At 47.8% G+C, this 27724-nt stretch overlaps 1 protein-coding gene and 2 long non-coding RNA genes across 4 annotated transcripts; 2 read left to right on the top strand and 1 right to left on the bottom strand.

Annotated features, from left to right (window-relative positions):
- Window positions 1-2112: 2112 nt before the first annotated feature.
- On the bottom strand, window positions 2113-5007 carry LOC115524518. Its single transcript, XR_003972120.1, has 3 exons — window positions 4811-5007; window positions 4009-4229; window positions 2113-2617 (listed from the first exon to the last, which is right to left on the bottom strand). It is a non-coding gene; the product is annotated as an uncharacterized LOC115524518 (long non-coding RNA).
- Window positions 5008-5227: 220 nt separating this feature from the next.
- LOC115524514 (baculoviral IAP repeat-containing protein 3-like) lies at window positions 5228-23365 on the top strand. Of its 2 annotated transcripts, none has more exons than XM_030330858.1 (9): window positions 5228-5297; window positions 8779-11849; window positions 11959-12058; window positions 13414-13492; window positions 16309-16357; window positions 18284-18526; window positions 22031-22285; window positions 22706-22747; window positions 23101-23365. In XM_030330858.1, exons 2-9 carry the CDS (start codon window positions 10937-10939, stop codon window positions 23292-23294), a joined length of 1875 nt encoding a protein of 624 aa, XP_030186718.1. In that variant the 5' UTR covers window positions 5228-5297; window positions 8779-10936; the 3' UTR covers window positions 23295-23365. The 2 variants fall into 2 exon arrangements, with proteins under 2 accessions (XP_030186718.1, XP_030186719.1); XM_030330859.1 differs by lacking the exon at window positions 5228-5297 and adding an exon at window positions 5498-6311.
- A 363-nt stretch (window positions 23366-23728) lies between these two features.
- Window positions 23729-24956, top strand: LOC115524519. The gene is made up of 2 exons (XR_003972121.1): window positions 23729-24035; window positions 24410-24956. It is a non-coding gene; the product is annotated as an uncharacterized LOC115524519 (long non-coding RNA).
- The last annotated feature ends 2768 nt before the right edge of the window (window positions 24957-27724 follow it).

Genomic DNA, 27724 nt, shown 5'->3' on the forward strand with positions numbered 1-27724 from the left:
TTTATTTGCAAGTTACGAAGTTGCCAACAGACCAGGAAATCCCCAACGTTCACAGTGACTCTCCTATTTGCTTTGGAATCAGGAACACCATGTCCCCTCTGTTAGATTTCACTTTTACTTTCAGTTCTAGACTCCGGGGCAGAATTTCTATGTATCTCCTTAACTAAAAATGTACTAGCTTAGAGTGAAATACCCTTGGACTGGCGCTGAAGTTGTTAGAGCACTGACGACCACGTGAAATTCCTTCCAGAGAGGGAGTATTTTTTTCATCATGATCGCCCTCAAGGGAAACAGATATTTTAAACTTGATTTAAATAGAATAGGATAATGAGAACACACCACAGTTGAGAGTCCTAGAAGTTCCAAACCAGGAACGGGGTGAACACGCTTCTCATACCCTGCTTAGACATGGACAGCAGAAGAAGGCTGTTGTAAACCAGATACTAATGGCTTCGTGTGTCTATCTTGTCATTGTCCTGAAGCATTTCCTCGCTTCCTTCTGTGTGTACAAGAGTATTGGAGAGAAAACATATTTAGGTGATGTTTGGGTGCTGCAAGGAAAAGTGGAGTTTTTATATAAAATAGCTGGGATATTCACAGAGTTGGGAGGGAAAAGGTAAGTTATGTTTCACTATTTAAAAAATGGGTGCATCACATCCCCAAAGGCAAGGGAATTAAAAGCAAAAGTGAATTACTGGGACCTTATGAAGATAAAAAGCTTCTGCACAGCAAAGGAAACAACCAACAAAACTAAAAGGCAACCAACAGAATGGGAAAAGATATTTGCAAATGACATATCGGACAAAGGGCTAGTATCTAAAATCTATAAAGAGCTCACCAAACTCCACACCCGAAAAACAAATAACCCAGTGAAGAAATGGGCAGAAAACATGAATAGACACTTCTCTAAAGAAGACATCCAGATGGCCAACAGGCACATGAAAAGATGTTCAGCGTCGCTCCTTATCAGGGAAATACAAATCAAAACCACACTCAGGTATCACCTCACGCCAGTCAGAGTGGCCAAAATGAACACATCAGGAGACTATAGATGCTGGAGAGGATGTGGAGAAACGGGAACCCTCTTGCACTGTTGGTGGGAATGCAAATTGGTGCAGCCGCTCTGGAAAGCAGTGTGGAGGTTCCTCAGAAAATTAAAAATAGACCTACCCTATGACCCAGCAATAGCACTGCTAGGAATTTATCCAAGGGATACAGGAGTACTGATGCATAGGGGCACTTGTACCCCAATGTTCATAGCAGCACTCTCAACAATAGCCAAATTATGGAAAGAGCCTAAATGTCCATCAACTGATGAATGGATAAAGAAATTGTGGTTCATATACACAATGGAATACTACGTGGCAATGAGAAAAAATGAAATATGGCCTTTTGTAGCAACGTGGATGGAACTGGAGAGTGTGATGCTAAGTGAAATAAGCCATACAGAGAAAGACAGATACCATATGGTTTCACTTTTATGTGGATCCTGAGAAACTTAACAGGAACCCATGGGGGAGGGGAAGGAAAAAAAAAAAAAAAAAGAGGTTAGAGTGGGAGAGAGCCAAAGCATAAGAGACTGTTAAAAACTGAGAACAAACTGAGGGTTGATGGGGGGTGGGAGGGCGGGGAGGGTGGGTGATGGGTATTGAGGAGGGCACCTTTTGGGATGAGCACTGGGTGTTGTATGGAAACCAATTTGTCAATAAATTTCATATATATAAAAAAATAAAATAAAATAAAATAAAAGAGAAAAAAAAATGGGTGCAGGTTTAGGAGAGAGAGGGTCCAAGTGGATACACTGAGTCCGTCTTTGTCATTCAGTCAACAGAGGTTTATTGAACACTCCCTGTTTACAGGTACCCTGCTTGTACTAGAATAGTGTGCTGAACAAAATACATGCAGCCTTGCTCCTGTGCACCTTAGCATTATTATAGGAAAACAATTATTTTTAACACATCAATCACCGGGGAGCCTGGGTGGCTCAGGCAGTTAAGCATCTGATTCTTTCTTTCAGCTCAGGTCATGATCTCATGGTTTGTGGGCTCGAGCCCCACATCCGTGCTGACAGTGCGGAGCCTGCTTGGGATTCTCTCTCTCTTCCTCTCTCTCTCTGCCCCTCCCCTGCCCATTTTCTCTCTCTCACTGTCTCTCCTAAAATAAATAAGTAAACATTTTTAAAAAATCCATCGTTAAAGTTGCGTGAAAGGTTGTGGAGGAGACGTGGCGATGCACTCCGGGGCCTGGCAGGTAGGTCTCCTCTCCACTCTCATTGTGCCCGAAGCACCTGGGAAAGCCAGTCCCACCGGGATTCCTCAGGCCGCTGGTCGTTCAGTTGGGACAGGTACTCCCTTGGGCAGGCTCACCACGTCTTCACAAAGATTAGCCCCAGGCAAGTGGGAACTCAGTGTTAAAGGAACTGACAGCCTGGTGCTTCAAGTCCACACGGGGCTCTTCCTAAACCCGATCAGCCTGAAAACAAGAGCTGCCAAGGGGGCCAGGCTGTCCCGCCTTGTCACCAACCTGTTCATCGTGGGGCTCTCTTCTTGAAGAGAAGGCTTCGTGCTCACCCATCTTGGCTTGTAAAATAGCGTCTCACCCCAGGTGTAAAGTCTTCCTGAACAATTGGAGATAATTGGCATTGGTGCTGAGAACATGAATGACTCTCAAATCTGGGTATAGAGCTGCCAGCTGAAATCTAGGACAGCCAGTTCAATTTGAATGTAAGATAATCAATGAATATGTATTGTATGAGACAAACTTATACCACCGAACTATTTGTTGTTTTATCTCAGATTTAAATTTAACGAGGCGTCCTGTATTTTCATTTGCTAACTGTGGCAACTCTCTCTGGGAACAAAGGGCCTGTGGTTTCCAAGTCACTGATTTCAACAAAATGGAGTTGTCTGCTAGTAACTAATTACAGTTTTTAATTAAAGATCATTAAAGGATTTTGGAGGTATAAAACAGGAGGTCAAAATATTGTGAAAAATTGACAAATGACATTTTTCTGGTCCTGTCTATACTTACTTATGTAAAGAAGGTTTTCAACACTTACAATCTTTAGCAATAAAAGGAGCAGAATCTATGCTGAGCCCTATTATAGTTAGTAATAGGTAATACTGATGAACACACAGTTGAACATTGTTCAAATATAAGCTGACACCCCCACTGAGATTGCATTTATAATAGAGTTTTACTTTTTATATTTAGTAATTATCAACATTTGTGATCTACATTTTTTAATTTTTAAATCTTTAAAACTATTTTAAAGTTTGTTTATTGAGAGAGAGAGAGAGCAGGTGAGGGGCACAGAGAGAGGGAGAGAGAAAATCCCAAGCAGGCTCTGTGCTGTCAGTGCAGAGCCCGATGCAGGGCTCAATCCCACGAACCATGAAGATTATGACCTGAACTGAAATCAAGGGTCATTCGCTGAACTGCCTGAGCCACCCAGATGCCCCTGATCCGTAATGTTTTGACCAACTGTATAGTAAGTATTGAAACTAGTATCAGTAATGCAATCAAAGAGAAATTTTTAACACTTAGAGTGTTTTGGTCACAGGAAAAAATAATTTCAAGTGTTATTTATTTATTTATTTATTTATTGAGAGAGAGAGAGAGAGAGAGAGAGAGAGAGAGAGAGAGAGAGAGAGGATCCCAAGCAGGCTCTGTGCTGTCAACACAGAGCCGAAGGCCGGGGTTGGAACCCATGAACTGTGAGGTCATAACCTGAGCCGAAACCAAAAGTCAGACACCTAACCAACTGAGCCCCCGAGGTGCCTTGCTTGGAAAAAAACGAATTTCAATTTATACACATTTTGTTTCAGAAATACGTGCCAGAGGGATCATAAAGCTGTCCCTCGCAAACATATACGGAAATACTGTGGAGGCACCAGAAACTAATATAACACTGTATGTTACCTGTAGTGGAATAACAAATAAAATTAAATAAAAATCTGTGGGGGCAGTAAAATGTTCAAGGACAAAACGCAACGCTATAATATTTACAGTTATTGAAGCCGAGCTGGTGTTCAATGGACGATGGTGGGTATGGAATGGCTGGCTGTGGTATTTGTATTCGACCAATCGGTTGAAAAGAGGGCCGGATCCACTGTGTTCCAAAATACCTGTGTTTGCATTCTGCAGGTGCTTCGCAACCGTGACAACTTTTATGCTTTCAAGTTCAAAATGTCCAGAGGAGTTTCGTGTTTCAAAAATCCTCTTGGTGGCTACAAGATCAAAAGCATATAACGCCCACAAAAAAGGTTTTCAGTCACCTCCGAGGTGAGTTGAAAACGTCTTGCCAGGTTTTGAACGGGGCAGGGTCGAAGTGGACTGCGATTTCCCCGTGACATGAACTCGGTCACGTTGGCCCCTTCCAGCTGGAGCCCCGACTGCCCTGGGCGGCCGGAGCCACCGCATCCTGAAGACGCCCCAGCCCGTGCTGACTGTGCCGAATGGAACGGGCGTCCGTTTTGTTTCCACGGGAGGAAGAATTCCCGAATAACGTTACAGGATTTCCTTTGGCTCCTGACCATCTTAGCTGTGCTGGAAGGCGGGGCAGTCGGTTGAGCGCCCCCCGTCCATCCGGTACCCCGGCAGGCGGTCCCCCCGCGTGCGCCGGGCAGCTGCAGGGACGGCAGGTGCACAGACCCCGGTGTCCCGGAGAGGACCGCCGTCACTGAGAGCTGTCCGGTGCGGGACAAGAGCCTAAAGGAAGGGACTTTTTTTTTTTTTTTTTTTTTATAGCCAGGCCCACCCTAGTTACAAAAACAACCAACCAGGCGAAAACAAACACGCACACACACACCTCGCTACCGGCAACGAAGAAGGCCACGCCGCCGTCCCAGGCACTGCAGCTAGGCCCACGGGGAACCCGCGCTTCCGCCCGCGCCCTCGCTCCTGCGACCGCCGGCGGGGACGCGCGACCGGGCCGACCCCGAGCACGCGGCCGCTGCCCGGGCGCGAGCGCGCGGCGCCGGCCCTCTGAAAGGCCGCCCGGGGGGGGGGGGGGGTGGTGCCCGGGGTCGCGGAAATCCCCCGGGGTGGGGGCGGGGAGGGCTGGCCAGGCCGCGGTCAGGGGAAGTGCGTGTGGTTACCGCCCCGGAGTTCCCCCTCGTCCCGCGAGGAAAGCACCGGCCGCTGCGCCGGACGCGGGCGCACGGACGGGCGGGGGGGGGCGGGGAGGGGTCGGCGCCAGGCGCTAAAAGGCGGCGACGCCCTGCGGCGCGCACCGGAGCCGGGCGACGGCGGCCACCGACGACGCGGCCGGCACGCGCGGGGCCTCGGGGCGGCAGGTGCGCGACGGGCCGCGAGGGCGCGGGGGCGTGTGTGCGCGGGCGCGGACCTCCCCCCGGGGCGGCAGGAGGTAACGGGCCGCCGGGCGCGCGCGTGCGTGCGCGCGCGCGGGCCTCTCCTCGGGCAAGGGGCCCACGGGGCAGGGTGTACGGTGCGCGGACCTCCCCTCGCGCGGGCGGGGGGTTCACGGGGCGTGCGGTGGAGGGCGAGGGTCGATGCCCCCCCCCAGCCCCTGCCGTGTGCACCCCCGCGCCAGCCAGTGGAGGGCCAGTGCGGTGGGAGGCCCTCGCGGCCGGGGTGACCCCAGGGCCAGGAGGTGTCCCCGCGCCTCGGTGGATGCCCAGTGAGCTGCGGGACAGGGCGCCCCACAACTTGGTGGGGAGGCCCCGGTCGAGTCCTGCTCAAACCCGCGGGGGAACGACCGTTGGAATGTTCGCACGTGGTGGCACAGAGAGTAGATTTCTGGTCGTTTCCCCGGTGGTCGGTGCCGGGACCCTGTAGACACCTTGAGTGAGTGGTTTCGGGTTCAAATCTCACGGTCTCCAGAAAGGGGTACCGTTATTATCTCCGTGGACAATGAGGGAACTCAGGCTCAGGGACGTTTTCTTGCCCAAGGGCACCCCTCCGGTCTCGGTCACCTGAGTGGAAACGTAGGAAGCCTCACTTCAGACCCTCGTATGAAACCGTCGGGGAGCAGACTTGGGAGTCATTACTGTAAAATTGATGTTCTTAATGCTGTGCCGGTGACCGTGAGGGCGTTGTCATCACCGGGCGCTCAGTCAACTTTGCTAACGTTCGCTCTGAACTTCGTGTCTGCCTTCCGCACGGTGCCCGGCAGATGCCGGCAGTGGGTGGGCCATCCAGGGCTGAAACCTGGTTCTGATCCGGAGGAGCTCGCAGTCCGGGGAGGCAGAAAGGGGCCAGGGTCACAGCTGTGCATTTGTCAAGCGCCCAAGTCGGTAGAGACGGCCACCAGCCCGGGGATCAGGAAGGTTGCCCACGTCACGCTAAGGGTAAGAAGAGGATGATTCTGTGAAGGAACCTCTAGAAAGGAGACAGGAATCCCCAGAGGGTGGCATCACAGTAGCCAGGGGACTGGGACATATCTAAGAGGCGCCAGGGCCAAATGTAATTTCCACTGGTTGTGGGGAAGAAGGCGTTGGCGTTAACAATATCGACAGCACTTTTAAGTGATGCTGGCTGAATGTAATTGTACAGGGGGGTCTCACCCGAGGCCCTTGGCGGTGAAGACAAGGTGAGACGCAGGCACCACCTGGGCCTTGACAGCAGGGTTTGAACCGCACAGGTCCCCTTACGTGCCTGTGGTTCCCCTGAGGACGGCACAGCGTTGTAAATGTATTTTCCTTTGGTTTTCTTAACATTTTCTTTTCTCTAGCTGGCTTTATTGCAAAAATACAGTGCATAGTACATATAACATGCAAATATGCATTAGTCGAGTGCCATCGGTAAGGCTCCTGTCAACTGTAGCGTGTTACTAAGGTCTTCGGCAGTCAGCAGTTACGCTCAGATTTTCAACAGCCTGGGGAGAGGGGTGGGTGCCCCTGACCCTGCATTGTCCAGGGGTCTGCGGTAGTCGCCAGATTGGAAAGTGGGGTCGAGAGAGGATTTTTGTTGGTGTTTTCATTTTGAAACTGAGACAGACTTAAGCTTGCTTGCTACATCGAGGGAAGGGTCCGCAGAGAGGAAGGGGTGAGGGACTGGGGCGGAGAGCAGGATTTCTGAGGCAGCGGGTAGGTTGTGAGGCAGAAAGGCATGGGTTTGTGGAGGTGAAGGTCTCTGCCAGAAGGCACAGCAGTCTAGCAAACAGGATGCGGGCCAGTGGAGGAGAAATTTGAGGAGGGCCCTGCAGGTTTGCAGACTTGCAGGGGCCAAGGAGCTGCCTAGCTCACCAGAGCTGTGGCTGTCCTAGTCCCCAGCCTAGGGCGGGAGGCATGAGGGTCCCCAGCCTGTGGGGAGGGCCACAGGGGAGGGCCCCATCCTGGGGGAGGGCCACTGGGGTCCCCAGCCTGGGGCGGGAGGTGTGAGGGTCCCCAGCCTGGGGGGAGTGCCGCAGGGGAGGGCCCCATCCTGGGGGGAGGGCCACTGGGCTCCCCAGCCTGGGAGGAGACTGTGGGCCCCCAGTCTGGGGCGGGAGGTGTGAGGGTCCCCAGCCTGAGGGGAGGGCCGCAGGGGAGGGCCCCATCCTGGGGGAGGGCCACTGGGGTCCCCAGCCTGGGAGGAGACTGTGGGCCCCCAGTCTGGGGCGGGAGGTGTGAGGGTCCCCAGCCTGAGGGGAGGGCCACAGGGGAGGGCCCCATCCTGGGGGGAGGGCCACTGGGCTCCCCAGCCTGGGGCAGGAGGCGTGAGGGTCCCCAGCCTGGGAGGAGGCCATTGGGATCCCCAGTCTGGGAGGAGGGCTGTGAAGGTCCTCAAGCTTGCAGGGAGGCCTCAGGGGTCCCCAGCATATTTGGGGTCTGCGTGCTAGAAGAGGGTAAGAGAGTTTGAATCCATCTGGGGTGGGCATTTTTTTGTACTTTATCATACAACTGTTGCCTGTGTTTCCGCAGGCACGCATGTGCCTTCTTCAGCGTAAGGCCTGTGTAAGCAGTTCACAGTCTCAGATGTATAGAGGCCAGGCAGGTGACAGAGCGAACAGATCTGGGGGTGTCTCTTTTAAACAAAACCCCACTCTATTTATGCATTTGACATGTAGGAATATTCTTCTTCTCCACAAATACAGGACTCTCATTTTTCTCCAAACTTGTCTCTCTTTGTCCACCTTGCATTTTTGGTACTTTTGACAGACACAGGTATTAGAGCAGTCTCACTCCCTTGCTGACCGTACTGTGAGAAAAACCACAGTCCCAGTTCAGGGACAAATGTATCCGTATCAGAGGGCCGGGGCGTGTGCCCTGTGTGAAAGATGAAGCCGCTGTGTGCCCGCCGGCCGCTTGTCACCCACTGTTGGCAGTCTGGTTTTCACAAGGACCTGGGATCTAGGGTCATGGGAAATCTCTTACTTTTAACAGTGTTAGTAATGAAGCAGGGCAAGTACATTAAGTAACAGCACTGTATCCATGTTAATTTCCTGGCCTCTACAGTTGTCCCACAATCACGTAAGATAGTAGCTTTGGAGAAGTTGAGCATAGGGTATGTGGGAACCCTCCCGTTTCTGTAACTTTTCTGTATGTATGAATTCATTTCAAAATCCAAAGTTAAAAAAATGAGTAAAATACTGAGACCCAATTCTGTGAAAGCCGAACATAATAATGCCCTTGCTGGCCACCCGCTGGAGCCCTCTGGTTTTCACTTGGGATTTCGTGGCCTCTGCAGTGCATCACACAGCACCGTGTGTTGGGCAAGGTCGCCAATCAGCAAACACTAGTGCTCTGGCTTGAAGAACATGTTTACAGGGAGATCGTTGTGTTATATCTGTGAGGTATTTGACTTTTAAAACTGTCTTTTTCTCGTTTTAAACAGGTTTTACAAAAGAGGCAAAGTGTTCTACCTCTAGATTTTTTCCATTTTTTTTCCCCATAAATCAAAACATCTCAAAATGGAGGCCTAACACCCTTAAAAGGGACTTAGTCTGATCTCCGGGAGGTAGTTTTGTGCATGAAGAAACAAATTAAGTGTGAACTGGAGTTTTTATTATCCCAAAGGATGTTAATTTTAAACAATACAGTCTAGTGGCATGAGGTGTAACTATAAAGTCATGATGATCTCGTCTTTGAATTTGACTGGTGGATATAAAGGGAAGTGATTGTAGCCAGAACAGAACAGAGAGAAGGAACTTGTGTTTGGTACAGACCTGAAAATGAGCGACAGTTATCTAGAACAATGTTCACCCCTCTACTAAGTTAGAGAAGCACGCAGGTGAGGCCTCTGACAGGTCAAGAGACTTCCATGGTGACAAAGAAATGTCCAGAACAAGACTTTGCGGTGCCCCAAGTGTCGAGTATGGCACACTAGCATGGACGATCGGTAAAGGAATGATCTAAGCACTTATCTGACTGTGCATGTGTTAAAAGCCTCAAGTTCGGCTTGTTTGAATGGGCTGTTATCTCCGAGAAGGATGACGGTGAGAATGATGGCTGGGTGGTCCATTTTGGGAAAAGAACAGACTTACGCAGACACAGTGACTAGCCCTGGAAGGGTTTCTGCAGTAATGTGTAAAATTTTTGTCCACTGCTGACGTTAGACACAATCACTGATCCCTGGAACAGAGCTACGTTTCTCATATCACCTGGAAGTAAAGAGCCAAAGTCGCAGCGGAAACCCCAACACCTGTGGGACCCAGGAAACTGCGCAGAAATCACGGCTAGAGAAGCCACGAAGACCCGTTTGCAGATTGTTGTTCATGTTACTGACACAGAAACTTTTTACTGATAGCTGGTCGTAATTGAGAAACTCTGAACTTTCACAAGGTCTCTGTTTGGCAAAAGGAGGGGATTGTGACAACGTAAATTCATTATTTTCTTGTTGCGATGAATTCTGACTCAAGGTATGCTGTCTTTGGGATTTCTGACCAAAGCCACATTTTTACACTTCGATTATTCATCTTAGTGTACAGACTCAGCCCTCTGACTTTTGACTGTTTTAAGAAACAAATCCATTGTCAGAATAGATTTGGTAGTGTCTTTCAACAGCGTGAAGCTGAGCCTAAAAAGACCAGTTGAACAAACACATTCTGCTCTGAGGATTTATTTGAAATACAGTATTCAGTTTGCTAAGTTCTACTGGCATCACTAGGACTAAGTAACCAAGCTGCTGACTATGGGAAGTAATTGTCGTTCAGGTAATTTTGAAACAGGACTTAAGATGCATCAGCCAATTCTGTTCCCACTTCAGCTCTTCGTTTGTAGGAAAATTCTAGATCGTTTCCTTGTTCCTATTACAGATATTCTAGGAAGAAAAATTACTTAATTTGAGCACGATTTGGGATAGATTGTATTCCATCGCATCTAAGATGTCACTAATTGGAAAACACACCATTATTTTATATAGTTCCAAGAGATAAAAGCCCTGCTAATTAAAATACGGTATTTGTTAGCTGAAAGATACCTCTGGGTAACAGAGGTGTTAGTTAAAAAGATACATCCTACAATCAGTGAAATGACCCCCACGTACTCGTTTCTTCTGTTCAGGCAGGTCTTACGCTTTTCTTTCCTTCTGGCTACCAAATTTCATAATTAAAAAAAAGCAAAATAAACATAGTTTGGATTTTTTTCTGTGGAGCACGTACAGGGCATAGGTTTCCTCCCCGAAAACAGGCTGGCAGTGTGAGCCCCACGCCTGGTCTCCAGGCCAGCCGGGCACCGTGAAGCCCCCCCGCCGAGGCGCTGTCCTGCCTGCAGGGGTGCCCGACGCCGAGTGGCATCTTGGTGACCTGAAGCGCTCCCCGCTTGTGCGCAGGGTTTTGATTTCCACGACGAGGTGCCGTGTGCCATCGTGCTCGCGCTGTGTGTGTAAAGATTATGGAAAAGTGCAGTCGCACACACTCTCCCCCTACCGCGTGTCCGCGTCGAGCTTAGAATCTCACCATGCGGAAGCCCTGAATACACAGAGGGAAAGAAGGACAAGAGACTTCCTGTTCTGGGTGTCCGCCTAGTGATCAAAGTAACCACCGTCCAGAGCCATGCACAAAGCTACCTCCCCAGAGAAAGGCTGGTCCCTTTGCCACCCCGTCCGTTTCGTCATGAACATCGGAGCAAACAGCACATTGTCATCAAAGCTGCTGAAAGGCGGCACCGTGTCGGGGCTGAAATACGACCACTCGTGTGAGCTGTACCGAATGTCCACGTTCTCGGCCTTCCCCGCCGGCGCCCCTGTCTCGGAGCGGAGCCTGGCCCGGGCCGGGTTCTACTACACGGGCCGGAAGGACAGGGTCCGGTGCTTCTGCTGCGGCCTGACACTGGACAACTGGAAGCAGGGGGACAGTCCCCTGGAGAAGCATCGGAGGCTGTACCCCAGCTGCAGCTTCATCCAGAGTCTACGTCCGGTGAGCGCTTCGGGCGCCCCCTCTCAGCCCGCCTGTCCTTCCTCAGGGACGAGCTCCAGGCTCTTGCCGCCTCCCAGCGTGGAAAACGGGGGCTGTCCTAGCCGCTCCTGCGCCACCTTCCCGCAGAACCCTGTGACCTTCAGAGCAAACCAAGGTCTCTGTCCCCGGAGGACGAGTCCCCACCACCGTGCGATGGAGGCCGAGGAAGCCAGATTGCACTCTTTCCAGGGCTGGCCCTTGACCTTCCCGCTGCCGGAGCAGCTGGCCAGAGCTGGATTTTACCACCTGGGCCCTGGGGACAAGGTGGCCTGCTTCGCCTGCGGCGGGAGACTGAGTAACTGGGAGCCGGACGACGACGCCCTGTCAGAGCACCTGAGACACTTCCCCTTCTGCCCGTTCGCGGAAAGCCGGCTTCAGGACACCTTGCGGTGCGCCGTGTCCAACCGGAGCATGCAGACGCACGCGGCCCGCTCCCGAAGCTTCTGCAGCTGGCCCCCCAGCGTGCCTGTTCTCCCCGAGCAGCTGGCCCTGGCTGGCTTCTACTACATGGGTGAGGGGCCTCGTGCGGTCGCGGGAGAACGGCCCGCGTGTTGTGCCTTAGCTCGTCGTAGTGGGCACCTTGTGTGTGTTCACGGGTCTCGGTCCAAAATTCGTTTCAGGGCACAGTGATGACGTCAAATGCTTTTGCTGCGACGGTGGACTGCACTGCTGGGAATCAGGAGACGACCCGTGGGTGGAGCACGCCAAGTGGTTTCCAAGGTGATTGTTTTGAAACCGTGCGTGCGAACGTTTGTCATCGTTACGGGACGGGTTATTTGTGTTTACCTGACAGTCGGCTGTTGCTTTAGTCTTTCTTTCAAAAATGCACTCGTGAATAAATTTAGGATGAATTGCTTAGAAAAATAACTAAGCCGTTTTGACGGAAGATACAGGTTTACGGTTTCCTGTGTACACACCTCGTAGAGAGGTACAGAGAAGAAAATGTAGAAGTCCAGAAACCTCATTATCTAAAGAGGACCACAGTGAGCATTTTAGTGACTATCCCTCCAGACACCTCTTGAAACATGCGTACATCGGTAGATGAACGTATACAGTATTAAGTGAATTAGATATTCTGTATACCGTTTTGAAACCTTTTTTCAGTTAGCCTCATGTCTTGGACATATTTCCATTTATTCAGCATTTCATGTTAATTGATCATCTGTTGCCAGGCAGTGTTCCAGGGGGTTAAAATACTCAGTTGAACAAACCCAAGATCCTTGGTCTCACACATTAACTTAATAGCCAGAGAAGCAGACACTTCATAAAAACTTAATAAATTATGTAGCATGTCGGAAGATAGCAAGTGCTACAGACAACGAGAGAAAACAGGACGGTGAGAAAAATCAGAAGCACCAAGCAGGCTGGAGTATTAAATAGGGTGATCCGGGTCAATATAGACACATCTCTCCTCCTTTGATCACTACAGAACACTTCCTGGTCAGTTCCTACACTTACTTTTGATTATTCCATGCTTATTTGTACTCTTGTTTTGAAATTGAAGTCAAGAGGCTTCCGATGGTATTGTTCATGGTCCAAACTTCTGGTGTTTCTAAGAAGTGCTCCTAGCTTTCCATTGCGGGAACTTTGAGAATATATAAAGACAAGGGTGAATATGGGTTCCTTTTATACTTGGGTGACAGTGGGTGTGTGTGATCTAGGAACTGCTGACTTGGGACCATCTGTCTTGTTAGAAAATGTGTTCACCTTCCTCATTATTCCTCTCTTGTCCTGCTTCGTGTATTTTTAACTTTTAAACGTGCAGTGCAGGGTTTGTGAGAGAGCAGCATTATTTATTAGACAACTTTCTCCCTGTCTCTTTGACTCTGTTCTCCGAAATTTTGAAGAGCACAGCCGGGAGCTCCCAGTGGAGACTGAGAGCCCCGTGAGCCTTGGAGCCCCAGCGTTGGTGAGGCACTGTGTGCAGTCTCTCACTTACGGCATCTTGCCTCTTCCCGTGTGTGAAATGAATGTTAAGTGCTGATATGTACGTTTATGTTCCCTGGAAATACTTAGCTGCCTACAAATAATGGGGTTAAAACAACCCCCCAGACTTAACTTTGTTCGTGTTTCAGGTGTGAGTATTTGATACGAATCAAAGGACACGAGTTCATCAGTCAGATTCAAGCCAGTCACCCCTGTCTCCTTGAACAGGTATGGGTGGCTTTTACAAATCACTGGTCAACAACAGATAAATTATCTTCTGCTAATCACAGAGAGGAGTACTTAGCGAACAAAGAGTTGCTTTAAAAATACGTTTCATTTTTTTATAACACCCAACATGATCTTAGAGCTAGTCTTTGCATACAGATGCTGAATTAGAGACCTACTGAAAAATAATATGTAAGGTATGGCTCTGAGTATTTCTGTAACAAGCTTTCAGTAAGTTAAATTATTCGAGGGAAAAAATTGGCATGTAATAGTTTTACTATACAGTTTTTTCTTGAAAAGATGTGAGAATGAGAGTTGTACTGGTCCTTCTCCTCTTCCTGGAATGAGATTGCTGGGAAGAGGGCGGAGCAGGAGGACCCTCAGCTCACCTCGTCCACGCCGGATACAGCTAGAGAACAGCCACATCAGTAAATAACCCAGAAAGCGGCCTGAAGACTGGCCACACAGACTCTACAACTAAATATAGAGAAAAGGCCACGTGGAAGATGGCAGGAAGGGCAGGGACGCAGTGGCAGCTCAGTGGACTGCAGGCCATCTGCGGGAGAGAGGGAGCCACAGGTGCAGAGAGGGGGGAGAGAAACAGACCCTCACAGCAGGGATCCCACGTGGGCAAGACGAATCCCCGTGACGTCTGGCTTTGAAAACCAGAAGGGCTGAATTTTGTGAGTTCTTACAACCATCAGGACTAAAAACCTGGAATTTTAAAAATTGGCACGCTCAGCTCTGGAACGGCCAATAGGTAAGAGGAAGCTGAGTCCCCACCGTTGGACAGCACAACAAACAGCCCGCGGAGACAGAGAGTACTAAGCAGCAGTTTGGGGCCTGTGGGAGGCAGAAGTGTTTACTCCTTTCAGACTTCACTGAGGGACTTCTCTAGGAACCAAGGAGCTGGCAGGCACCATTTCCTTGCTCTGTCCCTCAGCATAAGCACGTGGCCACCTGTGGGAACCAGGGCAGCGCCTACACTTGCTACCTGACTTGCTTAAATCACACCACCCCCTCTGCTGGGCCCACCCCAGTCCCCGTGCTGTGGGTCCCCTGCAACCAGAAGATTGGCATGAACCTTGCTAACACCACGTTTTGCGCTTTGTGGATCCATCTCATCCAACATGCTCTTGGCCGGAGCTCATCCAAACCGGGGCTGCAAGCCTGGCGGGGCGCAACAGCCCCGACGAGGGCCAGTGCCACTCCGAAATGAGTCCCGCCCCAGGGGGAGGGGAAGACAACCACACACACCGGTCCCAACTGGCTGCGGTAGTGGGTGGGGGTGGGGGGGCAGACATCTGGTCTGACGGCAGGCCCTGCTCACCAACAAACTTCTCAGGGAGCAACAAGCACGAGGCCGGTGCTACTGCATCTCTGGCGAACCCCTGCTCTGACTCAACTCAAACCCAAGGTGGCCCCAGACTGGCCCACAAACAGCCCAGGGACAAAACCCTGCCCACAACAGGCAAAGACACCCTGTGCGGACGACTGGACTTAAGGCAGAGGGGGCTCAGCCACCACAGGAGGGCGCACATCACGTACAGGACATGCCCCCGAAGGGCCAGGTTCTGGGGAACAGGGGACAGCACGGCAGGACATGGAAGGTTCTCTCCTTCATAAGGACACTACTTTCAAGAGCAGGAGATGGAGCTGACTTTATTAACACACAGAAACAAACACACAGTTAGACAAAATGAGGAGACAGAGGAATATGTTCTAAGTGGAAGAGCAGGAGAAAAATCACAGTATGAGACCCAAGCAAAACAAAGATAAGTAATAAGTCTGATGGAGAATTTAAAGCAATTATCATAAGGATACTCACTGGACTTGAGAAAATAGTGGAAAGTATGAGTGAGATCCTTACATAGAGATAAGGAATAACATAGCAGAGATAAAGGCTCACTAAATGAAATAAAAAAAACCTGGGTGATGGAATGAACAGCAGGACAGAAGAAGCAGAGGAATGAATTAGTGACCTAGAAGGCAGAGGAATGGAAAGTTATCAAGCTGAGCAGGAAAGAGAAAAAAGTTATGCAAAATGAGAATAGACTCCATCAAGCATAACAATATTTGTATTATATGGATCCCCGAAGAAGAAGAGAGAGGAAAGGGGGCAGAAGATTTATGTGAGGCAATAACAGCTGACAACATCCCTGCTCTGGGGAGGAAAAACAGAAATCCAGATGTAGGAGGCACAGGGAGCCACCAATAAAATCAACCCAAGGAGGTCTACACCAAGACACATAGTAATTAAAAAGTGGTGATGAAGAGAATCTTAAAAGCAATAAAAAAAAAAAGATATTTGCATATAAAGGGAAACCCCATAAGGCTAGCAGGGGATTTTTCAGCAAAAACTTGGCAGGCCAGAGGGAATGGCAAGAAATATTCAAAGTGCTGGAGGAAAATAATCTTCCTAGAAAAGCAGATAAGAATGTATATAATAGTTTGAGGGTTACTTTGTAGCCACAGTCAGTAGAACTGATCTAGGGTCCAACTTATCCCAAAGGATGACCCAGGAAATGTCAGGTGTTTGGGATGAAAGGCAAACAATGATTGTCTCATATCACTGAGAAGGTGTAGCCCTTTTCTTGCCTTCATGAATGAGTATCGGCTTCATCAAGAATAGTTTATGGCATAGAGAATTACTTTTGAATGTAGATGCAATATTGCTTTTGAGGTAAAAAAATCATTTGCCTATAAGCTAGTCAGTTTCCAATAAATTGAATAAAATAGATCTCTTGACTCATTTATATTATAACGGACAGGGTAAGACTTATATCTATCCTAATTTATATACTTTTTTTTTTCTGCAGTTGTTATCTCCTTCAGACAACACAGAAGATGAAAATGCTGAGTCACCAAGTATGTATAATGATGATAATTACTGCACTTAAATTATTTTTTTAATGTTTATTTATTTTTGAGAGACAGAGTGTGAGCAGGGGAGGGACAGAGAGAAAGGGAAACTCAGAATCCGAAGCAGGCTCCAGGTTCTGAGCTGTCAGCACAGAGCCCAACGTGGGGCTCAAACCCACAAACCATGAGATTGTGACCTGAGCCAAAGTCAGACGCTTCACTGACTGAGCCACCCAGGTGCCCCTAATTACTGCATTTAAATAGAACCTTTTGGTACTCTGGTGATTGAAATGTGATGATAGTAATAATGTACATTGTATGATCTGGACTGTGCACTGCATTCTCAAATTCATTAAGTCGGTATTTGTCAAACTTCAGTGTGTATCATATTTGCCTGAAGAACATTAAAAAATACTGCAGATTATGGAGCACCTGGGTGGCTCGGTCCGTTGAGCATGTGACTTTGCCTCAGGTCATGATCTCTCGGCTGGTGAGTTCAAGCCCCGCGTCGGGGTCTGTGCTGATAGCTCAGAGCCTGGAGCCTGCTTCAGATTCTCGGTCTCTGTCTCTAGCTCTCTGCCCCTCCCCCGCTTGTGCTCTGTCTCTTTCTCTCAAAGTAAAGAAACATTAAAAATTTCTTTAAAACATATTGCAGATTTCTGGTCTTTGCATTAAACCTACTATATTGAGTCATGGTATCTAAGGGTGGGACTTGACTATCTGTAGTTTTAACACACTGCTTACATCCAGCCTCACCCTTGTTCTCAGACCTTGTGGGAGCGCGGGCACCACGACATTAGCTTGCTCACATATTCTTCCTATAACATGATAACTCTGTTATCTAGTGTTTAATTCACTTCAGTAAATATTTATTGTGATTCTGCTATTCGGAGGAAAAAAATAGAGAACAGGGTAAACATACGTCCTATTCTCGTGAGCTAATAGTGCGAGAGATACAGACAAGGACACAGGGGAAGGGATATGATGGGAAAAGTGAAGCGTGCTGGGCTCTGGGGGTGCATGAGGGGCGGGTCACCCAAACTGGCAAGATCAGAAAAGGCTTTCCAGAGGAAGTACTTGTCTTAGCACAGAACTGAAGGCAAGGGTAGGAGTTAACCAGATGACCAAGGGAGCACAAGAATATTCTAGGCAGAGAGAATACATGAAAGTCTTAAGCCACACAAAAGAGCAGGCGCATTTGAAGAAATGAGCAAAATTCTGTATGGCCAGAAAAAAGTGGGATCACGAACAGTTACATGAAGGAAGCCGGCCAGCGCTAAGAGTGGTCAGCACTGCGGGCGGGCTTGGACCCAAGAGCCACCAGCCTGTGACTTCTGGTCTTGAGTGTAGAGCGTGAATGAGAAAGTGGCAAGAGATGAGGCTCACGAGGTGAGCGGGGCCCAGATTGGGTGCCGTCTTGTAAGCCACAGTTGAGTGTCTGTGAGAACGAAGCAGTTGTTGATGGAGTTTCAGAAGGAGTACGACACAGTCAGATCTGTGTGTGACAGTCACTCTGGTTGCAGGGCCGGGAAGGAAGTAGACAGGAGAGGTTCAGTAGGAGGCCCTGCGGCGATGGAGTGAGCGAGGACAGTGCCTCTTTGAAAAATACATGAAACATACTGGATTTAGAAAGCTCCTTTGTTCCTTCATCACGGGGAGAAAAGAATGTTTGGTGGCCGGTGATCCTCGACATTCTGTTTCTTTCTCCCACTCACAGCTATGCTGGGGAATGCATATTTTGTATTGGAATATGATATTCCATATTCTTATCTTCGTGACTGAACGCGTGTATCATTATTTTAAGTTTAACAAAGTTAAGACAAAATAATGGCTCTACATTTTACTGGACTTTATGTTTTTGAAACTAATAACTTTCAATTCCAAAAATATGTAGACTGTCCCAACATGTGCCAAATTCTCGACTTTATGTAGTTGTTCATTTTGGGCCTGGAGAAAGTTCCTCCGAAGACGCCGTCATGATGAACACACCCGTGGTGAAAGCGGCCTTGGAGATGGGCTTCGGTAGAAACCTGGTGAAGCAGACCGTTCAGAGCAAGATCCTGACGAGCGGGGAGAATTACAAAACAGTCAGTGATATTGTATCAGATTTACTTAATGCAGAAGATGAAATCAGGGAAGAGGAGAAAGAAAGAGCCACTGAGGAAAAAGAATCAGGTACATGCATTTAGTAATCAGTGTCTCTTTCTGTATGGAGCTCATGTCTCTGAGCTACTGAAAGTATGCTCATAGTCCAATCAGATTTTGTGTTCAATGTTCTGAATTTGAATTCTGGAAATTTTTACATTAAAATATACTTGAGAGGCGCCTGGGTGGCTCAGTCAGCTGAGCATCCGACTTCGACTCAGGTCATGATCTTGTGGTTCATGAGTTTGGGCCCCGCGTCGGGCTCTGTGCTGACAGCTCGGAGCCTGGAGCCTGCTTGGGATTCTGTGTCTCCCTTTGTCTCGGCTCTCCCCTGCTCATGCTCGCTCACTCTCTCTCTCTCTCTCAAAGATAAATACACATTAACAAAATTTTTTTTAATATTTTTGAATTGCTCATTAGTAAATTGAAAATGTATATATTGAATGAAAGCATTTTCTTTTCTTTTTGAACGTTTATTTATTTTGAGAGAGAGTGTGTGTGCATGCAAGCAGGGGAGGGGCAGAGAGAGGGAGAGACAAAGAATCTGAAGCAGGTTCTACCTCAGTGCTTAGCATGAATTATTCAGGCCTGCACACCCCCAGGCTGGCAGCAACAGAGCCCAAGCTCATCTTTGACCATCATCTTTGAGATCATGACCTGAGCTGAAATCCAGAGTCGGACACTTAACTGACTGTGCCTCCCAGGCGCCCTGAGTGAAAGGATTTTCTTAACTTGTATTTTTACTCTGGGTCGTTGACTGTATATGTAATCATATATGCCCCCCTAGAATCAGGGGCAAGTATGTATTTTAAAATTACCATCACAGTGTGTCTCCGCCCAATGACATTATGATAACATTAATAACATACATTAATGTATGGGTTATGATTAAGTTTCCTACCTGCCCACACAGGAACCTAGTTCCCTTTTGGGGTGTCTTTTGTTTAGGGGAGGTCTAGGATGCTGTTTCCATTCTCCCGGGACAGGTTATCTTGCCAGCCTTGTCTGCCACTGTATCATCTCTGCTCAGCCTTCCTTTGCAAAACTCTCCTCCCCCAAGCATGTGCATTCCCATCTGGCGACTCTGGACCCTGCCATCCCTCTGGCCTAGACCAAGAGAAATCTCTCCGTTGCCACCCTTTGCTAAGCATGGACCAGATCCGTAAGTGTTTTCAACACGGTTGAAAACAGACTGCAACTTTTAACAAGCTCTTCCTGGAGATGTAGGGATAACAGAAGAGCATTGTGTCACAGATGGCCATTGACGGCTCTAAGTGTTTGGGCCTCTCGGTGCCTCTGAGGCCTTCTTCCTGCGTCTATCTGCTTAGCTTCTGTTCTGGTTCATCTCTCCAAAGTTGTGGCCGTTTTACACACATGACTAGGGACGTCCCTTGCGAAAGCCCAGGTCCCCCGGTATCCCCAAAGCCCAGAATGAGAAAAGTTCACCCCTTGTCTTGTGTAGTGCCATCTGGGATCTGTTTCCTCCCAGGAGGATTGACCGTAAGATCGTCCGCTCTGTGCTTGGACAAGCCTACCGCTCCGGTGGCTTTGTCTTCGGGGCCAACCTAGACAGACGTACCCAATCCTAGCAGGACGGCATCCTAGCTTTACCAAAGCAGGCATTATTCAGTCTGCAGACCCCTGGGACGGCAGTGACAGAGCCCAAGCTCATCTTTGCCTGGCCTCGTCAGGGTTCCTGTTTCACCGTGAAGTGGAGATACGGCTGCTTGACCTGGTGCTGGTCTGCTCCGACTCAGCTGCTAGTCACCAGCGAGCACTTCTCAAAGTCTGAGGGCATCCAGCTATAAAGCACTTACGTTTCTTTCAAAGAAAATCCACAGTCTGCACAGATGACCCCAGTCAACAATATACAGTAATTGACATCGTCAGAAAGATGTCTTAGCGTCTCCACACACCCTAATGTCCACACTGGCAAGCACCCTGTGCACATAGTTTGTGCCCCAGAAATACTGTTTGAATGAGTGAACGAAAATATCTCCGTTCAGGTTACTGATGATTTTATAGTTTTCCAAGAGCAGTAGGTAAGTAATTTCTTGACAGGTGTGTAAGTAAACTTAGGATAATTTTTCCAGAACCAAAGAATAATATGCTTCAAAGGTCTATTCAAGTCTTTCCCTCTTACGTGCCAGAATGCAGTCTGTGAGTTTCAGATGAGTCCTTTTCTCCTCAACCACTAGCAATCCAATTTTAGAAGCCTTGGGAATTGCAGAGAACTTGTTACATTTGTCTAAGTAAAATGTAATTAGAAACATAAATGTTAGATGGAAAAACTAACATACTTCAACACCAGGTGCAAATTATATCACTACTTCTCTACCAGAGGATTTACCCCAGTGCATTAGGTGCAAAGTCATAGCCCTCTGGCCATTACTTCTTTGTTCCTTCTGCTCTTTACATATGAAGGCTTGCCTGCGCCTCTGTTCAACGCATACTTGTGGAGCCTTTTCTTTGTGCCCCACACTAATCTCGGTCCTGGCCATTTCCCAGTTTTTTCCCAGAGCTCCAGCTCTCTTCAAATAGGGTATCTCTGGCCTTGACTTTTTGACTAAGCACTATTTTTTATCCTTTATTAAATGATTCTATTTTTGTGTCCTGTTACTTGACAGAGTCAGCGTTTCTAAAATCCAACAGTCATTTCCCCCACATAAGTTTTTTAGATAGCCCCACTTCTGTCATTAGTTATTTTATAGAAAGAGCCTTATGGGTCATGGCAAAATTGTATAATAACGATTAAACTTAGGTTCATAAATCATAGTGCCGGGAGATAATAAAATTGCAGAATTTTGAAATGCAAAGTATTTTGCCAAGAGGTACAAAACCTAGATCTTCAAGGGGAATATGGTGATCCTGTAGACGGGAGGGTATCCCTGACCAGTAGGATTTAATTTTTAACACGCTGTTAATGCCTTTCCCCACTTCCTAAAAAGAGATTTGAGTAATGGCAACATCGTGTCTAATTTGGGGAAATAATTAAAATTTCATCTTAAAATGGAATTTTGAAGAAATTTTACGGGTGAATGATCATTTGAGAAATAAACGTTCTGTTGTTTTCATCTCCTGATTTTATCTTTCCCCAAGCTGACTAGACTGAATTGGAATTTCAGTTTTATCAGGTTCTAAATGTTACTTGGTTAAAGGCTCAGCAGTTGTTCAGAATGTCCAGGAACACAGATCACGGCTCCAGACTGCCTCCGCCTGCATTTGACTTTCGCGAGTTGTGTGTCCTCTACAGTTTGTTCGCCTCCCGGTGCCTCCGGTTCCTGGTCTGCTAAGTGGGGGCAGGGCGCCTCCCTGGGACAGCTGTTATGGAGGTGGAAGGAATTAATAATATGTGATGCAAACTGCTTAACACAGTGATCGTCAAGATGGCCCAGGCAGCAGGTGGCCCCGACCCCAGCCACCTGCGCTGCCTGACCAATCACGAATTATGTTGCTTTTTCATGCAGTTACGTGTAGGCGTGGAAGGAAGTGTGTGAGCACAGTGGGAACATGTTTGTTTTCTTTTTTACAAAGATGATGTGTCATTAATCCGGAAGAACAGAATGGCGCTCTTTCAACATCTGACTTCCGTACTCCCCATCCTGGATGGTCTCCGAACTGCCAGAGTGATTACTGAGCAAGAACACAGTGTTATTACACAGAAAGCACAAACATCTCTGCGAGCAAGATTGCTGATTGATGCTGTGTTAGTGAAGGGAAGTTTTGCAGTCACCGTATTTAAAAACTGTCTCCTAGAAATGGACCCCGTGTTATACGAGCGTTTCTTCGGTGAGTGCTGCACGGTTATTCGGGGGATCTTTCTAAGCCAATTGAAAATACGCTCTTCGTGTGACAAGCACTGGGTGTCGTACATCAATCAGTGTTGAGTCGCTATATCGTACACCCGAAACGAATATTGCATTGCTAACGCACTGGAATCTAAAATTCAATTCAATTCAGGTTTTTAAAAAAGAAAATATGCTTTCATCTTAATACTTTGGGATCATTGAAAATAATTCAGTCTAATTTATAAACTATTAATTGCACAAAAAGATAAAAGATTTTTATTGCCTTGACGTTATGACAGTTATGTATAGCATTTGGCCAGAGTCTAAGCTGTTAGTTTAAAGATGTGTTTTCCGTGAATAAATATTAACGTTGTTTGTTATAGTGCCATTTTCTTTACTGCTTTTTGCTTTTCTCCCTTAGTGCAACAGGACCTAAAGTATGTTCCCACAGGAGATGTTTCAGGTAAAATAGTATTAATTTAACCAATAGAAAACATTGGTTTTATTTTCTTGGCTTTTCATGGGAGCAGAAGCAGCAAGTTTCCTGTCATTAAAAATGCTTTTCTCGGGGCGCCTGGGGGGCTCAGGTGGTTAAGCATCGGACTCTTGATTTCGGTTCAGGTCACGGGCTCACGGTTTGTGGGATCGAGCCCCCCCAACAGGGGCCTGCCTGCTTGGCATTCTCTCTCTTTCTCCCTCCCTCCCTCCCTCCCTCCCTCTCCCCCCCCCCACTGCCCCTCCCCGCGCGTGCGTATGCTCTTGCTCTCACAAAAAGTAAAATTAAAAAACATTAAGAAAATCCTTTTCTCTTGTTAGGTCTGTCGCCGGAAGAGCAGCTGAGGAGGCTGCAGGAGGAAAGAACCTGCAAAGTGTGCCTGGACCGAGAAGTGTCCATAGTGTTCATTCCCTGCGGCCACCTGGTGGTGTGCCAAGACTGCGCCCCTCCCCTCAGAAAATGCCCCATTTGCAGGGGCCCAATCAAGGGCACCGTCCGGACCTTTCTGTCTTGAAGAGGACCCAAAACTGTTTAAACTTGATAACTAACGGATCAAACGTATTCTGTTTTTTACTTCTATACTGATTTGGTTTCCTGAGGATTTTTTTTTTTACCTGTTTGCAGCTGAAAACCGTTCTATATAAACGTACACCTAACACATATGAAGCATACGTATATTAGCAAGAGAACGGTGGGCTTTCGTTCCTGTGAACAGGAGTAGAGAGAGCACTCCACGCTCAATACTTACTGAAACACGTTGGAGTTGTATGAAGAATCGGGAGCGCTTTGGGGGCGCCTGGGTGGCTCAGTCGGTTGAGCGTCCGACTTCGGCTCCGGTCATGATCTCGCGGTCCGTGAGTTCGAGCCCCGCGTCGGGCTCTGTGCTGACGGCTCAGAGCCTGGAGCCTGCTTCGGATTCTGTGTCTCCCTCTCTCTCTGCCCCTCCCCCGTTCATGCTCTGTCTCTCTCTGTCTCAAAAATAAACGTTAATAAAAAATAGAATTAAATAAAAAAAAGAAAAAAGAATCGGGAGCACTTTGGACCAGTGTCCTGTGTGTAGAAGGTCTTGATATTTGTTGAGCGATTTTTTTTAGGGCCTTGGTGGTTTTGTAAAGAATGCTGTGAGGAACGTTTTAATAAAGTCACCAACATTCCACGTGTTCCGAAAATCTTTCTGTGTGGTTTGGCCCCTCCGTGGCTGCCTTCATCCTCCTGAAGACCTCTGGAGTGTTGAGCTGTACTGAGACCCCCTTCTGTAAGATGCTTCTGCGTTTACACCGGGAGGGCACCGGGCTCGCCCAGCCTGGCTCGCACCTGCAGGGCTGCACCTGCAGGGTCCCGAGGGCGGTGGGAGCGGAGATCGGACAGCCTTCTCACCGAGCTTGCTTGTTCATTCGGGAAGTCTCAGGCCTGCCTGCCCATGGGCAGAAGGCCCTCGTTTGGGTCTTACCACTATGGTATGAAATCTGGGACTTAGGAAGTATGCGGATTAGCAGCCTTTGGAACCAGCGCCCGGTTCTCTGAATAAATTTATTCTGTACTCTCGGCGCAGCACAGTTTCCTCGTTGGCGTTACTTTTTGGTGTTCAGCACACCCGATTCATAATTCTCTATCCTTCATTTCCTGTAGACTTATTAGGGCTTCAAAACGAGAAGTGACACAGAAATGGGAATACTGCGGGGGACAAACAAGGGACAACCATCGAAAGCAGCTCTAGGTGTCTGGAAACCCAGCAACCTGGAAAGGTCTGGAACCCAGCAGGAAGGAGGGGGTGTCTCCACGCAGGGAATCCTCAGGTGCAGCTGATTTCGCCTCTCTGTAAAAAGGCTCAGTTGTCTGGCCACATACTAACAGCATCCTCCGGAGTCACTCAGCCAAATTAATTGCAACATTGCCTTCTTGCTTAGGTCGTTTGTAACCTAACATTGTTACAGGATAAATGTTTACAGAGTGTGGTTCCCTTTTTTTTTTTTTTTTTTTTTAATCTGGTTCTTACCGCATACTACACACAATATTTTAAATTTGCCATCCTCACTGGGAGACGCCTGTTCATTGCTCATTTTGGTAATACGTTGCTAACATAGCCAACTTATTCATTCAAATGTTTTGTTATCGCCCTATGTGTTACTTAACGTGAAATTGTGTTTTGGAAAAAATAAATCACTATGGATAGTAAGGGCAGCTTGGTGTGCTGACAATATATCAGGCCCCAGTTGGGAGCACTGGATGCGCATTAATTCACTTGATTGTCCCCAGCCTTGACCCCTGCGCCCCTGTCCAACCTGGCCTCCAGTCCCGGAAATGGGGCTCAGTGTACAACATATAAAAAGCGTTGTAATTCAGACCTTTGCCCTGAGTTTAACCTCTCCCACTTCCCCATGTGTACCTGATGCTGTGAGCCATTAGGTCCCTTTTTGGTCACCGTCACTTAACCATCTTCACACCCCCTGACACCTTACACACCACAGTGGGCCTCATGGTGTTGACTGAGTATATTCCAGGCCAGACTATCAGATGGAACGCTTAAGAGACTCACTGTTTTAGAAACAACACTGATATCCTTGAAAGACACTAGTATTCTTTTTAAGACTGTGCCCACCCCCACTCGTGTGGTCAAGAGGAGCTACGCGAATTTTCAGTTTGTACTGTGCAAATAATAGGCATTTTTTTCACATTGCACAATCTACCTGCTCCTTATCAGATTCCCACACGGCCTGCCTAGGTTTCTGCCTCACTTTTGGCCCCTCTCCCCTTAGGCTCACCGCATCCCAGCTACGTGGCCTTTCTGCGCTTTCTAAATGCGACACGCTCTTTCGCTTCAAGTCTTTGCCTGGAATGTTCTTTCATTCACCGTTTACCTGACAAATCCTATTCATACTTCAGGTCTTACTTGTCCCTGTATGTTACCTCCTCAGAGAGGTGTTCTCTGACTTCCCCCGCCTGACTTCTATCTCGCAGACTGTTGTACCTTTTCCTTACAATGCTTACTGTGCAACGCAGTTTGTAGTTATAGATTTATTTGTTTAACGTCATACTCCATCGTGAACATTTCCATGGGAACGGGGGCCATGTGTTTTGTTCACCGGCATGTGGCCAGCACACAGCCTGGCCTGGAAAAGGCCCTCACTGAACAAATGAGTGAGTGAGCCACTTTCTGTGAGTGGGGGTGGGGTTTCTTCTTGCTGAGTTCCTGCCATCGATAAAGTGTTATGGCATCATCACCGACCGAGAACCGGGGGCCAAATTCTGCACTCCTTTAGGTAGCAAAGGGCCGTTTTAGAAAGGAAAGCTCAATCCAGTTCAAAACAGAGTCACGAACAAAGTGGGGTGTGGAGCCGTGTCCTGAATGATGGAGCGCAGTGTTTCAGGAGAGAGCATTTTTAAAAAGGCACAAACACAGGCATTAGAATCCTGATAATGGCAGACGTTTGCGGAACTTGCACGTGCTAGGTGTCCACACAGAGTCTTATCTGAGGTGCGCTGCTCTTTAAGAAAGGCAGCTCAGGTCATGATATTGCGGTTCGTGAGTTTGAGCCCTGCGTCTGGCTCTGTGCTGACAGCTCAGAGCCCGGAGCCTGTTTCACATTCTGTCTGTCTGTCTCTCTCGGCTCTCTCCCTCTGCCCCTCCCACACTCGCTCTCTCTCTCTCTCTTTCTCTCTCTCAAAAATAAATGAACATGGGGCACCTGGGTGGCTCAGTCGGTTGAGCGTCCGACTTCGGCTCAGGTCACGATCTCGCGGTCCGTGAGTTCTAGCCCCGCGTCGGGCTCTGTGCTGACTGCTCGGAGCCTGGAGCCTGCTTCAGATTCTGTGTCTCCCTCTCTCTCTGCCCCTCCCCCGTTCATACTCTCTCTCTGTCTCAAAAATAAATAAATGTTAAAAAAATTTTTTTTAAATTTTTTTAATGTTCATTTATTTTTTTTTAATTTTTTTTAATGTTCATTTATTTTTTTTAAATTTTTTTAATGTTCATTTATTTTTTTTTAATTTTTTTTAATGTTCATTTATTTTTTTTTAAATTTTTTTTAATGTTCATTTATTTTAAAAAATTTTTTTTAATGTTCATTTATTTTTTTTAAATTTTTTTAATGTTCATTTATTTTTTTTAAATTTTTTTAATGTTCATTTATTTTTTTTTTAATTTTTTTTAACGTTTTATTTATTTTTGAGACAGAGAGAGACAGAGCATGAATGGGGGAGGGGCAGAGAGAGAGGGAGACACAGAATCCGAGGCAGGCTCCAGGCTCTGAGCCGTCAGCACAGAGCCTGACGCGGGGCTAGAACTCACGGACCGCGAGATCGTGATCTGGCTGAAGTCGGACGCCTAACCGACTGCGCCACCCAGGCGCCCCCAAAAATTTTTTTTTAAAGAAAAGAAAGGCAGCATAGCACAGGGATGAGCCATACAGGCTTTGGGGGTCAAGTCACAGCTGAGTCCCCCTGGGCTAATTATTGAACATCTGTACCTTTGGATGAACCTGTGTGGAATGGGGATCCTACAGCGGCATCTCAAGGAATTGTGGTGAGGATTTCATGAGTTCACACGCTTAAGGGGGTGCCTAGAACGCTTCACAAGTGTTCTTAACTAGAAACTGCTCCTGTTCTTTAAACATGCAAACAACCCCGTCATCACCTGGGGTCTCCAGGCAGGTGCGTGAAGGCGGGGGAGGAGAATAGGGTTAATTGCTGCCAAAAATTGGGGGATTGTAGGAATCCTTTTGTTTGCTGGTCATCCTGCCGGCAGGATGTATGAGTCACCTCTGCAAAGAGCCTGTCACAAAGGGGTCATCGGGTCAGCTCAAATCATCTTACTGGATAGGTGTGCTTACGGCACAACTCAGGTCATGCCTAGAAAGAGCCATCCACGTACTTTGTCAGACCAAAATTCGGTTCAGAGTAGCTTGTTCATCCATAGCGTGTTCTAATGTGATATAATACCATGCC

This window comes from Lynx canadensis, chromosome D1 (assembly GCF_007474595.2).
Source record: "Lynx canadensis isolate LIC74 chromosome D1, mLynCan4.pri.v2, whole genome shotgun sequence".
NCBI classification, from domain to species: Eukaryota; Metazoa; Chordata; class Mammalia; order Carnivora; family Felidae; genus Lynx; species Lynx canadensis.